General features: G+C 38.7%; 1 protein-coding gene across 3 annotated transcripts in view; it reads left to right on the top strand.

Moving 5' to 3' along the window:
• The window catches only part of dnah7 (dynein, axonemal, heavy chain 7), a 71,823-nt gene that overhangs the window by 14,111 nt on the left and 42,124 nt on the right, over positions 1-15,588 (top strand). For all 3 annotated transcript variants that reach the window (XM_044019059.1, XM_044019060.1, XM_044019061.1), the window contains exons 20-30: positions 6,639-6,832; positions 7,441-7,639; positions 7,808-7,948; positions 8,734-8,946; positions 9,031-9,140; positions 11,251-11,419; positions 12,022-12,124; positions 13,029-13,156; positions 13,395-13,607; positions 13,914-14,012; positions 14,229-14,477. In XM_044019059.1, coding sequence (XP_043874994.1) covers positions 6,639-6,832; positions 7,441-7,639; positions 7,808-7,948; positions 8,734-8,946; positions 9,031-9,140; positions 11,251-11,419; positions 12,022-12,124; positions 13,029-13,156; positions 13,395-13,607; positions 13,914-14,012; positions 14,229-14,477 — 1,818 coding nt within the window. The remainder of the gene's footprint in view (positions 1-6,638; positions 6,833-7,440; positions 7,640-7,807; positions 7,949-8,733; positions 8,947-9,030; positions 9,141-11,250; positions 11,420-12,021; positions 12,125-13,028; positions 13,157-13,394; positions 13,608-13,913; positions 14,013-14,228; positions 14,478-15,588) is intronic.

Genomic DNA, 15,588 nt, shown 5'->3' with positions numbered 1-15,588 from the left:
TTTTTGCAATCAGAAAGTTTTATGAAGTATGACATTTATTGTGTTTATGTTATTTCCCTGTTATATTAAGCAATTATTCTGTAATCATGGTAATCCCCTTTTCCCTTTATGCTAAGCACTTTGTTGCTTTAATAAGAAAACTGCAATTTTAAGATTATTATTATTATTATTATTGTTGTTGTTGTGGTTATTATTATCACCATAAAGCATACATTTTTGCTCTGGAATAAGTGCTATGCGCCCTCAGCAGTTATCGCTGAGCTGCTCGAAGCACTAAGGTTTTTTTAAATAATAAATGCGCCAGCCATCTACAACAGATTACTGTTTTCCTACAAGATAACTAGTGATAATTGAAGTTACACACATCCTCAAAAGCCATCTTCCGCCATTTATTCTGGTCAGGTGTAAAAACCTGCCCCTAATAACTTGAAAATTGCTGTAGGATGATGTTTTTGTTTGGTAACAAAACTAGTATTCTATAGCTGAAATGCCTATTGTCAGTCTTTTTAAACCTCACATGAACAGTTAACAGTCTCTTTGAGAAGGATTGGACTATATAAATTTTCCTCCACTGGCCATACTAAATTATTGATCACACTAACCCTTCTGCTGTGATGGTAAGCTGCTTCTGTTTAATGAGGCGTCTGATGTCAAATGTCTGATATCAGATGGGTGCGATGTTACTCACAGCTGTTTTTCAGCCATAACAACATGCTCAACAAAAGACTGGAGGTCTCTTGCACAGTCCCTCATTGTTATTTTAATCTTGTACCATATCAGTGATTTACCCAGGGGCAGTTCTTGAAGACAAACTGACTTCAAGATCTGTTTTACTTTTGATTTTGCGCAGTTGTAGAAGCTCCACAGTATCAGCAAGTCCCACTCACATACTGTTTTTGCTTCCCAAAAACTTCCCAGACTCCACTAAAGTGTTATTTTTATCCAAGCTGCATACTGTATTTAAATGATGCTTGACACTGACTATTTTCAGCACTGTAACTACATTGCCACATATGTTTTGTTCACCCCGACTGTGACCTAACAAGCATACAACCAGATGGGACCAGAGTGGTTATTTTTTCATTATAACAGAGGGATAATTGCTGTCATCAGAATTTTGTTCATGACTTGGAGCTTCCCCACATTTAAGTTTGTAACTTAAATGAGATGAGAGGGGGGAGAAGGGGGGGAAAAAGACATACAGTACATTTGGAAATTCATTGGTAATGAGTTTTACTAACAAAACAATAAAAAAAACTGTTGAATAGTAGAAAAGTTATTAAATAGTTATGATGTATATAATTGTATTTAAATGTTTTCAGCTGATGATGGGAAATGCTGCTTACCAGTGGTAAACTCTGCTGTGGAAAGATACATGTGAAATTCAGAATTCAGAATACAGATTCTTCTTCTGAAATAACCTTCTAATAATCTATAGTTTCTACAGCTAACGATTTTGTACCATATCATGTAGGTCAGTAGTAGGAAAAACATCTGTCTGCATAGTTTTATGCAGCATCAAAATCTGACAAATATTGGTCAGCAATGCATGAAAGTGGAATCATTTCAGTTCCTTAATACCAGGAAGGCGACAGTGTTCTTTCCAAAATTCACATTGGGACATAACCAGCTCAACCACCGGGGGCTGCTCATGATCCACTGATCTTCCTGTGCCTCACAGCATCCACATCTTTACTTCATTTGCTTCCACTTGTTTTTTTTTAATTGCTGTCTGCTTTAATATGTCATTTATCTACTGTTGCATGCACATTTTAGATAAAAACAGGGCCAAATCGATCTAAAAGACTTATTTTAATGAACCTACTTCCTTTTTTTTTTAACCATTCAGCACATCACAGTCTTGCCCCATCTAATGAGCTTAGGGAGAAGAAAACAGCTGACCCTCTTGTCATTTCCTGAGAATTAAAAACCACGCTTTTTAATATGCAGTGCTGCACTGAATGTGCTTTTAGGAAACAAGAAAATGGTTGTAGTGTGGGTCAGCTGGAAAAAAGAGGAAGAAATAAACTAAAATAGCTTTCTTAAGGTTTATGCCCTCCCTCAGATGAACACTGTTTATGCTCTTCATTGAAAGCATTTGTATCTGCATAAAAACTAAATTATCACACATAAAACTTGCAGTAGAACATTGCTATCCCTTCAGCGTCCTCATGAATAACTCCCCTCTGGCAGACTAAATGCAAAAATAGCTATATTATATTGTCCTCATTACAAATGTGTAAAAATCACAATTCTAATAAAATCGATGGAAAGGCCTTTAGCCAGTATAATGGTACAGCCCATTCACAGGCAATCAAATCAGACTTTTTGTCTGTGTATCTAATTCTTTAGCATGTCCAATGGCCCTGTTTATTTTCTTTTTAGCTTTTTAAAACATTGTAATTATGTTTTACTGATTTCTAGTACAAAACTCTAATAGAAAAGCCCACATCCCACATGGTCTTCATTTGTTTGCTACTTGTATTGTGTGGTGAGCCCAGTAGGAAAAAGTTAGTTCAGGGTGACGTGAAAACTACCGCCTCTGCTTGAGCCAACATAAGAAATCAATAGTAATCATGAGAGATGAAAAATAATTATTATCTCATTCTAGACGGGAGATTAAGTGTCTTTCTGTGGTTACACGCCTCATTTTAAGAAACAAAACAAAAGCTGTAAAGAGTCAAAGCAATACAATGATATCGCAGTAAAATTAGCAGTAGACATAAGTTGTATTTTCGTAACAACTTTGGTTATTTTTTGTTGCTGATATGAATACTACTAGCTGTCCAGTTGTCGATAGATAACAGCATTATTGTTGGCTTCTTTGTTCACTAAGAGAAAACCTATTAAGTTGAATATGGGAGACAGATGTGGAGAATCACTTTATATTATTTACTTCTCAAGTATGGAGACAAGTAAACACACAAATGTGTAACAACTGTAAGTCTTCATGGGTGTCACTTCTTGCAGTGTTGTCAAATCAAATACATTGTACTGTATTGGTACGGTGGGTTTGAACCTGCAGAGCAACAGGACAAAGATAGATTTTCCTTCTTTGACTCCTCCACCTTCTTCTGTTATTAGGAGCTGTCAGCAATAAAAGACAGAAATACAAAACACATGGATTTTGCTCCCCCCTTGCATTTTATATCATTCCATTTATAGGATGACATCAGGCTGCATGCTTCACATGTTTATGTGAGCAGGTTCACAAATTCGCTGTCAAACCTTGAAGATTAGATAGAATTTTTATTTAGGCACTTCCTGGGGCAGAGGATATTGAATTAGTCTGCAGATGAGGTAATATCAGAGCTGAAATATTTCATAGGCGCTGTATGGGCCTCTGGTGAAATCTCTATTACAGAGTGGTTGTTGCTAAAGAAAGATATTGCAGGTTTTTTTTAGGGATACCTTCTAGGCAGCAGTAAATATTAATGTAACACAAAATGTAAAGCATACACGTAGCATACATCTGTTTGTGTGGAAATGGGATAGGAATATTCTACAAGGAGGATAAATGAGGAAAACTATTAAAGAAACTCAGGAGATGGTAAATTGCAGGTGACATATTGCCAGTCTTCCTCCTCTGAGTTTGAACTTGAGTTCAACAAGCTTGCCTTAAGTACACTAAAAATGCTTATTATAACGCTCCAAAAACCATATGATTTTTATTTTAAAGCATTTATACACCTACACAAACACTGTTATGTGTAGAATGTTCAGATTCTGCCAATAAACCCCCTTAAATGTTACACACTGGACCTTTTAAAGTCAAGTTTTGTTCCAAGTTCAGTTCAGTTGAGAGCACTTAAAATCCTGTGCAATTTATTTATTTACGTAATTAATGCCAACATTAAGTATATCCATATTTCATACTTCCCTTTTAATTTTCAATTATACAGGACCCAAACACCTTAAATGACCCACGATGATTATATAATGACACATGAGTCATGTTTAGTTACTGCCTTCAACACATGGAGTAGTCAAAGTCAATCGGGGCCAGTCAGTGGAGGTATGGAGGGTTTTGTGTGTGTGCTGATTAAGGAGAATATAAATGTGGGTGAGTGTTAAGCTGCTTCATCCTACCACACCGGCAGGATAATGATTGGGATCCTTGGTTTTGGCTCATTGTTCTACTTGCCATTGATTTTTCTTGCTTCCTTCAATTCTGGTCAATAAACTTGGCTTGTATGAACAGCTAAGTTGGACCATAATCATTGTACAATATACATTTTACTTGACAACTTTCCACTTTGGCATTATTATGTATAGACAATATACTCAGTGTTACAACATCTAACACTTTCACTGTGCTTTGCATGGCCTCTTTCCCAGCGGCATGAAATCTAACAGGATTAACACAGAATACTTAAATGTAAGTATTACAAAGTTAAGTATGCAGAGAAATACTGTGCTAAAGCAAGTAGTAACACCATAGCTTCACAAGATTGCAACCAAATACCATTTAAAATACAAGTGGAACAGACCGGGCTCTTTGCAGAGGGCCCTGTTTTGGAATGTAACCCTGAGTCTATTTCTGAATTCTGAGTTAATTTACCACGAGATGAGAAAGTTTCACAACAGAAGATTTTAGTTGGTTCAGTCAACTCAGAGTAGGTTCACTCAGAGCTTAGTGTGCACGCCACCGTTCTAAAATGATGGCATGAATAGAGCCCCAGTAGTGATTCACCATAGCAACTGCAGCATGGTTTCATTTAATATTTATTCACGTATACTTGTGATTAGATAGGAAAGTATTACACTATGTTTCGCAAATGATAATAATTAGATAACTATACTGTATGTATATGTATTCTAGGTATTTTATACATAATTTCACATGGTTAAAGTAACTATGGCATAGCAGCTGAAAATGAAATCTAAAATTAACCAGGCTGTAACTTATTTGAATAATTGTTGATGTATTCTAGGAAATGTGTAGAAGCTTTATCCCCAACATAATGCTGTTTTCATATTCAATTCTAATTCTTGATTATTATTATTTTTAATGACACAGATTGTAAATCTCCACTAACACACATCTGAAACACACTGAATATATGTATGAGGAAATGAAACAGCACTAGGAGAGCTCAGGTAGGAGACTGAGAGTAACTCGGGCTTTATTAGAGGAAACCTACTCCTGTCCAGGTTAAGATCACAGACACAGTTACTTTAGTAACTGACTGAGGTTTAAGTTACCCTGCTTTCTGAAACAGGATGGGGTTACTTCTCTGAAATGAACCCCAGCAGCCATTTTGACAGGTCACAGTAGGAAAATCACAGGTGTGAATAATCATATTAATGATGGTCCTTAGTTTCACGGTGCATGCTGGTTCACTGCTACACTGTCCTGACATGAATGAAGTGAATGAGCCATTGTTAATGTGATCAGTAACATCTGCTTTACCTGCTAACACATGTCAAATGGCTGCTGTTCAAAGTGCCTGTAAAAGACATTACTGCATCATTACACACACACCTGACGTGTAAAAAACTAGTCTCACACAGTCGGTGTGACATGCTAACAACAATGTTAATCAGTACCAGAGATTTGACTTCAGCTGGGAATAATTCCTCAATTGAAGTCTGTATAATATTCAGTGGTTTCATCAACATGATGTATATTTACAAGTCAAGAAGACAGAATTATACTCTACATGACTCAACAACTTTTTAACCAACTTTTCCAGTAGCTTTTGTCCAGATGATTCAAACAGCTGATTGAAAAGACTGAAACAAGCAAAACAGATCTAGACCCCATAGATACATGTTGCTCAGATAAAGAATGCATAGATTCAACAGTCCTTCTAACGTAGTCTGTACTTGTGGTAGCATAAAGGATACTAGAAGATCCGTCTCATGTCATCTCAACTGTTCTGAAACAATCATTATCCTAAACAAACACAGTGATATGTACATATATGTTTTGGACTGTTTTGTGCACTATTTTAGCGCAATGTTACTTATTTTGTGTCTGTATCTGTTATGTGTTTCTACTTGAATTCCCTCTGTTGTTGGTGTTATTTGATGGATGCAGCGACACTGATCCTAAGATGTCCTCAATGGTACAATAAAGTTGTATCGTCTTGTATTGTATCATAAAACTGATCACACAGTGTCATTGCGACAGAAGAACAACACCTTCTGTTCTGTCAATGTGTTATTCTCTTGGCTACAGGGAGGCAGATTTTCGTGGTAAAATGACAACTTGATTTATGGCACTAAGGAATTGTGTTATTCAAAACAATGAAGTAAATTGCATTCACCCCCTATCTACCATGTTTTTCACGCAGGGGTGCTTATTATGACACAACGCTAGCTCTGAGGAAAAGTACTTGTCCTCCTTGCTACTGCTGCTTCTTTATGACAGTGACCAAACATGTACCTGGGAACACAAAACTAGACTGTTAAATCTTGATCCATGATTCATAATTTCCATAGGTCAGTGCATATAGTGGTGTCCAGGGTACAAGAGTGAAAACATACAATAACTTTATTTATATGTTGTAATACGTTTTTATATGTAATACGTGTTGCTGATGACCGATAAAATGATCCATGTTGGAATTTGAATCTCAGAAACTGTTGAATGAAGTCACATAATTAAGTTGATTATTTGCTGTCTGCCGTAGGATAAGCATGTGATGAGAGTGATAGCCATCGAAAAGCTGCTGGAGAAGCTGAAGATGTCCAACAATCTTCTGGACAAGATCCTAAAAGGTCTCAATACCTACCTGGAGAAGAAGCGTCTCTATTTTCCTCGGTTCTTCTTCCTGTCCAATGAGGAGCTGCTAGAAATTCTGTCCGAGACCAAAGACCCCACAAGGTAAAAAGCCACAATCATAATTTATCACATTAATTGTTATCTGTGATTACAATCAATAGCGTTACCATTTAGCCCATGAGAGATTCGTATGAATAATAAATAATATATTCAGTTCACTCAACTCTTTTTGATTACACTTTGAGCAATCCACAGTTATAAGCCATAGACATGAAGGGTTAAAATGTGTCGCAAACAACAGACTCATTCAGTGTAAATGTGCAACTGATATCATCTTTTAAATGATTATGACGGTGTTGGTTTGTAGTTGTCGTCCAGACGGAGACAAAACAAGCAATCATTTGGGCAGTTTTTGTTTTGCTTGAATTAAATCTACATTTTTGGGGTCACTTCTGTTGAAGTATATTGTTATTTACTCACAATAATAGCATCAGAAATGTGTCCATATGTACCTACAATAGCAGCATAGTTATTTCTTTTGGAGAAACTGATCCAGCGATTCCTGATGGGTTTTCTGTCGTTACTCTGAATTCCTTTCACACTCCAATGGCATGCAGGTTAGGACGGCTGGTGACTCAAGAAGATTTCACTTACAACCTCAGACATTTCAGCTACAATATATTAAAAGCACATGCTATTGTGTCCCCCAGGGTGCAACACCATCTAAAGAAGTGCTTTGAAGGCATCGCTAGTGTGGTCTTCACTGATGTGCTGGACATCACTCACATGAAGAGCAGTGAGGGCGAAGTGGTGCAGCTGTTGGATGTAATTTCCACCTCCAAAGCCAGGGGCCAGGTGGAGAAGTGGCTTCTGGAGCTAGAGAATGGCATGGCTGCTTCATTGCATAAGGTGCATTGTTGATTTTGATTGTGCTGGACTATGTTGTTAAATTATCACACATACATGCAGTTAAACAAACACCTGTCATTAAAGGTCAACCTGCACACCCACCACTTCTCCATGTTTCCTTTTATAATATTCTCCAGAATGCAGTAAAGCCTTTGCTCCTCATTGTAGGTAATTGGTGATGCGATCCAAGCATACCCTGAGGAGTTGAGGATCAACTGGGTGCGTGCTTGGCCAGGCCAGACGGTGCTGTGTGTGTCACAGGTCTACTGGACCAAGCATATACATGAAGCCATCACGTCAGGACAGAAGGTGATTAATCGTTTCTTGTTCCTGCATCACAAATACAGTACGTATTCTGAATTGCAGTACTGCATATACTGCAGAGGTGAGTCCCTTTTTATATGGCACAAAACATGATATATTGTGTATGAGTGATGTCATTGCATTCGAGTTAAACAGCTGTGTAAAGATAAATTCCTGACTGTCTGAAAATTCGCAGGAGATAATTTACCAACACCTTCTGCTGTTTCGGTTAATATATGTCGAACAGCTGGCGTGAATTAGAATTGCAAACTGAATCAGATCTGTCACATCAAATGAAAAGAAAAGTTGTTTGCATATATAGCAACTGTTTGTGAATGGAAATGTCTTATATAGCTGATACAGCGAGCAGAGTCCTGCTGCCACAACCAGATGTGGTATATTCCTGTTTAATGAGGGGTATAAAAGCCCCTATATATAGGTAATATTCGATTAAGTTTTTTTGTGTATTTCTTAGTTTCTGTAGTATATATTAAGTGGTGAAATATCATCTAGTGTTTCTGCTTTTTTGATGTTTTTATACTTTTATACTCTTTTTTTTTGCTGTTTTATTGATGTGGTTCTGTACACCTCTTTGGTCAACCTCAGCTGTTTTTTAAACATGCTCAATAAATAAAATTCGAGTTGAGTTGAGAGTAAAGGTCATGCCCAGCCTCCAGTGCTCATAAAAGAAATACAAATGCATTAGTGTTCACAAAAATAACTTGGACATTCAGAGACCAAACCTGTGACTTTTGATTTTGGCTCTCTTTTCTGATCCTTCTCTCCCTCAGGCCCTGGAAGCCTACCTGGAGCAGAACAACAGACAGATTGAAGACATTGTGGCACTTGTACGTGGCAAGCTGTCTAAGCAGAACCGAGTGACTCTTGGAGCCCTTGTTGTTCTAGACGTCCACGCCAGGGATGTGCTGGCTGTGCTGGTGCAAAAGAGAATAAGTGATGAGAATGACTTTGAGTGGCTCAGCCAACTACGCTACTATTGGGTGGTAGGTAGAGGTGCACTGATCAGTGAATGTGATTATTAAATTATTTATTGCCATTCATAATAAATGCTGTCACATTGTATGCAGGAAAACCACCTCCAGATTAAGATGATCAATGCCAGTTTGCCCTATGGTTACGAGTACCTTGGCAACACACCACGTCTGGTTATAACCCCTCTCACTGACCGCTGTTACCGGTACAGCTACAACACATCCACACCCACATCCAATTTTTGGTTTACTGAAATTAATTTGTCTTGGCAAGAATAGTATTATAGCTTACTTTGTTATTGTTCACATCAAACATTAAAATGTGAGGCCAGTGGCTGTGGTGGTGTGGCGTGACTCTTGTTGCTGGACACGTTTTAAAGCACACAACAGTGTCTGTGGTTTACACAGAATGGTGTGAAAAATAATAACACATCTAGCGTGCAGCAGGGCTGTGTGTGGACAGAAACATTTTTGATAAGAAAGGTCAGAGCATAATGACTACACTGGTTGGGGGTGACAGGCTAGACTATGGCAACTCAGATAACCACTCTTAAACAACTGCGATGAGCAAAACAGAATCGGAGTGTGAACAACACGTCCAGTGTTGAGGGGTAGGGTTCTACAACAGCAGCCGACATAGTTGACCTCCAGTCCTGTCAATCATGAGCAGAAACGTGACGCTGCAGTGGACACATTCTCTTCAATGTGGGACAGATGACGACTGGAAAACATAATCTGGTCTAATGATTCTGGATTTTTGTTCAATCTGCAGATGGAAGGGTCACACATTTGGTGTCAACAATATGGAAACATGGACCCAACCTGCCTTGTGTCAACATTCTAGCATAATACCACTCAGTCGTGGTCTGAATAATACAGTTTATTAGCGTATTGTTTGTGACTATGTTTATCATGGTATAGCCATAGTTTACATCTTCTACTGGCTTCTTTGTGCATAATAATGAACAATGCCACAAAGCAAATTTTGTGATTCACTAAAGCTCAATGCCCTCCCCAGAGACCAAGATTTGAACATAGTATAGCAAGAGGCAGCAAAGAAAAACTACACAAATGATATGACAGAGCAAAATCCAACAGGAACATTTGCAACACTGTGTGGAATCCATGCCACACTCAATATTAGTATGCTCATTAATGGGGAATTCTACCACATTATTTTGGAACAATGAAATATATAAATGGGATGCTGCACCTTAAAAAAAAACCCCTGTTCCATTATACACCAAAGTTAAAGCTTCAAGCATGTCGTATGAAGAAAATGGAATTGAATGGATTTTCATACCATTCCATTTTCTTCCATTTCATTCATTAGCTGCGGTGGTGGCTTGTATGATTCATGGCTCAAACTCAGCACGACAGACCTCCAGGGTTACTGCAGTGTTTATACTATGCACACGGCAGTTTATACTTTTGTAGGAATGTTACAGTAGAAATGCTTATATTGTATCTTCAAGCTAATTAGGCTAACTGTGAGCACCTCCCTGTCTAACAGAAAAAAGGCCTGTGTCTGTGTCACTCTTCATCCCCGTCCTCTCCTACAATGCCAGTAATTAAAGACTAACTCCATATTCACTCTGGTTTTTGAATGGCTTTTGTCCATTCAGTGTTCAGACCAAAATAGCTTTTCATAGGTTAGCCATTACTGCAGCTTCTGATGACTGCTGGGCTGTAACCTGAATATCCTGCCCCCTTGTTATTGGCTGGAGGATGTAAATACCACATTCTAGTGGCTCATTAAGGATTACATAAATGTTGCATACTCAACCTTTACAAAGGTACCCAGGTTTGTATTGTACTGGCATACAATCCTGCATTAATTGATTTTAACTTTTGATTATGTGTCAAAGTTTATCTTAACTTATATTAAGTTATAAATAAATATATATGTATCTTATATTATATACATATATATATATATATATATATATATATCTCCAACTAGGGCTGTTTTTAAATGCGCTATAGAATTAAGTTTTAACTTAACTATTTATTCAGTTAGAAATTATTGAAAAGTTTCTGAATCGCTGTACCAATCTGCTCACGTTGCTGTATAAAGAAAAAGGAGGGCTTCTTAGTAAGTAAAATAAAATAACTTTCTGCAGCACAGCTTTGAAAAGTTTCCTGTCAATAGTGCTCAAAGACGTTTGAACATTTCAATCATGTTAAGTGTTTTCTCAGCACTCAGAAGTTGACCTCTTCTGACATGTCTCCTGTTGATCATGCCTTTTTTGTCAATACAAAAGGAAAATCACTGACATTTTATAAGCTTTGTTCTGTCTTTTCATCCACCCTCAGCACATTGTTTGGTGCCCTCCAGCTTCATCTGGGAGGGGCACCGGAAGGACCCGCTGGTACAGGAAAAACCGAGACAACCAAGGACTTGGCTAAAGCTGTGGCCAAGCAATGTGTGGTCTTCAACTGCTCTGATGGCTTGGACTACATTGCTCTAGGCAAATTCTTCAAAGTAAGTCAGTTCCCTTACTATGACGGAAGCATTCTATTTTTCCCCTACTACTTGTCACACCAGTAATGTAAAGCGTGCTTCGTGCTTAAAACCGCTCAAACTTCAGTGAAAACCTGACACTCACACTTTTCCCTACATGTCAGTTGAACTTGGAGCTCACAAATGTTTTACTTTTGATAATTAATATAGAGATAGATCTTTCCACATGCTGTTGCCCCCTGCTTTCAGACAGAGCTGAGTCAGAACAGTCACTTCCACCTGGCACTACCCTCTAGCAAATCTATAAAAAAAGGACTCAGAGTGCAAATCTCCCACAAGGCACAAGGCCACTCAGTTTCCCACAGTGTAAATACATTCAAGTCTGGCTCACCTCTAAAATCCAATCATTTCTTCCTTGAGCAATAATCAGCAAATGTCATCAAAACCCATTCTTACTTTTTGAGTTAGTGCTCACTAACAAACACCAGCAAAAACATAACTTCCTCGACACAGGTAACTTTGAGCATCACAGAACAACAATCCTCTTTTTCTCTCTTTCTCTCCTGTGTGCGTGTGCGTGTGCATGTGCGTGTGCGTGTGTGTGTGTGTGTGATTGTAACCAGGGCCTGCTGTCCTGCGGGGCTTGGGCCTGCTTTGATGAGTTTAACCGCATTGACTTGGAGGTTCTGTCTGTCGTGGCTCAACAGATTCTCACCATACAGAGAGGTTTGTGCATTTTTTTCCCACACATTCTGCCTTTCTTTCCCTTTGATTTTGCTCAAGCTGGCAGTGAACTAGAGGAAAATTTGACCTGTGTTCATCAGTATGAAAGAAGAAGAAGTTGGGACAGTTTGTGTTGGCCATACAGCAGACCTCCAAACTTTTCTCATCACAGCACCACAAAGTCACCTATGTGTCAAATGACTTGCGTCATTCGAGGCAAGAGTCAAAGGAGGGCCCTTAGCCCAAAGAACAGGCTTCTGTTGCTTAACTAGAGCTACAACTATTTTAAAGGTGTTGAGCTCCTCCCAAGCATGGGGAGATGCATTTGTTTCATATGTGACCTGTTGACCTGAGGTAACCTCTCCATCTCTGAAACATTTTGTCAATATCTACTTCTCATCTAATTTTTTTTATGTTTTCTCTGTAGCATATGCAGTCACTGCCAATTTTGGATCTGTAGCACAACTAATAGGACCACCCTCTCTCTGTCTGTCTTTCTTTCTCTCTTCTCTTGCTCAACTGCACTGTGACTGATCAAATTCTCTTGTCATAGCCCAAATTTCCCCCAAGGCTGTAAACAGAGTTTAGAGGAGGTGCAGAAGTCTACTTATCTCTCAGAAAGGTTATTGTGATATTGCTAATCAATAAAAGCAAAAACATCCTGTCTAGTAAACTTTTAAGGTGTGCATTTGTATTTATGTGTGCACTGAGCTGTGTACAGGCTAGTGACATGTATCTGATAGGCTAGTGGATTTTTCATGTGTTATGGAAAAAAAATTAGCTCGTCAAACTGCACATGGGTCTTTTCCTTTTACTTTAGCATCTGCACTTCATTACTGCCCCCTTCTTCTCTTTCCTTTTCTTTCGGCAAATGCATATATTACTGTAACTCTTTTTGTGTGTCCAGGAATTGCTGCCGATACTAAGATACTGACTTTTGAAGGAACAGATCTAAAACTGGACCCCTCCTGTGCTGTGTTCATTACCATGAACCCTGGCTACGCTGGACGCTCTGAGCTACCAGACAACCTCAAGGCACAGCACCCGTTCTTTGGCATTTTCCTCAAAAAAAAGAAAAAAAGAATAGAATACTGTTATATATTTAATCATTTAAATTTTAAGTAATTGTAATTATCTGTTTATTTATTTAATTAAACAATTGTAATTATTGATATGTTGTGAGCCTATCTACAGACATAAGTTGTTTAATAATGATTAAACAAAACATAATTTTTTTAATTTTAATTTTAGCGCAACTCTGTCTTTTTACCAGGCTCTGTTCAGGACCGTGGCTATGATGGTACCGGACTATGCAATGATCGCGGAGATCATGCTCTACTCGTGTGGCTTTGTGAATGCACGGCCTCTGTCTGTGAAAATTGTTGCTACCTATCGACTCTGTTCGGAGCAGCTGTCCTCGCAGCATCACTATGATTATGGGATGAGAGCTGTCAAGTCTGTGCTGACGGCTGCCGGAAACCTGAAGGTATCTCGTAACAAGAGTTTGTCGAAACATGGTGGTGCAAAATGGTGGTTTATTCTGAGGCTGCGCAAACCAAACCATTTTTATTTTACAGTGATTATAGACAATATATTACATTTCTGTCATTAAATGTTACACAGTAAATCTTTAATTGAATCAATAATCAAACTTGCTTTCATGAATCCCCATATATTCAACTTATTTTCATTTGCACCTATTTTGCCTTTGCTGATGAATTTCTCTCATCTTCTCGTTTTCTCATGTTCTATTTTTATTTTCTCCTGTTCTCCTCACGCCGGCTTGGGGCAGCTCACTTTTCCAGAGGAGAATGAAGACACACTTTTGCTGAGATCCATCATCGATGTCAATCTGCCCAAGTTTTTGGCCCAGGATCTGAAGCTATTTGAGGTGCGAAAGAGTGGAGACTCTTTTTGTTTTGAATAACAAATTGTCACACATCTACTGATGTCAGCCAATTTTAGTTCTATGAGATCCATGCTGCACAATCTGTCTTACACTTTGAGACTCATGTTTTGGTCACAAATGATGTAGTATGTGTTTTGCTTCCTCTCATTCAACCACAATAATCTCTTCTCTCTGTTCTTCACTCACTGTCTATCTTAGGGTATCATCTCTGACCTCTTCCCTGGAGTCAAACTCCCAAAGCGGGACTACCACGTCCTGCTGGAGGCCATTGAAGAAAACTGCCAACGTATGAACCTGCAAGTCACTGATTTCTTTGTGGAGAAGATCCTGCAGATATATGAGATGATGATAGTGAGGCACGGCTTCATGCTGGTGGGTGAGCCCTATGGAGGAAAGACCAGCGCTTACCGTGTGCTTGCGGCTGCTCTTCATGATGTCAGTAAAAAGGTACAATGGCCCATTCTAATTCCAATCAGTGCAAAAGCATGTTGTCACTGAATATTTGATGAACTACAAAGTAAATGTGATGTAAAGCTGCTGTCAGTGACGTACTTCCTTCACTGTGTTAAATAGCTATATGGTGACAGCTGTCACTGATCTTGTGTTTGCTCAGTGACAGGGTTTTCAGTCTCAGGGCTCTGGCAGTAAATCTAGGAGAACCTTTTACACTATCAACACTTCGAACACTTTCATCCAGTCAGGAGCCAGAACTCCAAAAATAGATGGTACTTCCTGCTTGTGCAGTTAGGCTGTTGTTGGTGGATGTATAAACCTTCCTCACCAAATGTGTTGATGAGGGGTCATAGGGATGAGGGAAGATAATGCGAACTACAGCAACAGACAGGTGGATATCAAATCAAGTTTTAGTTTCTTGATCAATAGCTACTTCAAACCACTTTGTTTTCTTGATTGTGTTCTGTCGTTGTCTAACCTCTTATCTGTTGAGTTCATGTCATGTATTAGACTGGTTTATTTGTCGGAAATGTAGCCTTGTTTTCGTATGGGTCACCGTGCATTTTATGCATTTTGATAGGATGTCTTGTGTCTCAGGAGCGTTGGATCTGTAAAATAAGAACAAAACTTTAATGTCAAGTAAAAATATGCACTATAATCAATATCCAAGGCTCATCGGAGCTGCACACTTGTCCCAAGTAAACACATCCATCCAATTTGTCAGAGCTGTATTCCTTGTTTGGTAGTTATCGATCTTAGAGGAAAGATCAGACCTGGCTCGTTGTATATGGCTGAGGGCTGAGAGGCGTCCCACAAAGGAGACAGATGAAGGCCTGCTGATTGAACACTTGGGAATGCCACATTTATCTTAGTCATCCTTGTCGCTGCACATCCACTGATCACGTCCAACCCCTCTCCCCTCTTGTATTGTTTTTTTTTCCTGTCAGCAGCCCACTCTTTCATTGTTTTTAACTCAAAGTGACACCTTGTCTGAGAAGCCTTTTGTTGCAGTTTTTGCTTCTCTTCCTCCATTAGCAGATTTCCTGTCATACAGACAGTAATACTGTGAAAAATTTTTAGTCTTGCTCATGACAACTTAGTCGAA

Source organism: Solea senegalensis, linkage group LG2 (genome assembly GCF_019176455.1).
Source record: "Solea senegalensis isolate Sse05_10M linkage group LG2, IFAPA_SoseM_1, whole genome shotgun sequence".
Taxonomy (NCBI): domain Eukaryota; kingdom Metazoa; phylum Chordata; class Actinopteri; order Pleuronectiformes; family Soleidae; genus Solea; species Solea senegalensis.
The sequence above is the reverse complement of the archived record's forward strand: the minus strand, read 5'-3'. Positions and strand labels throughout refer to the sequence as shown.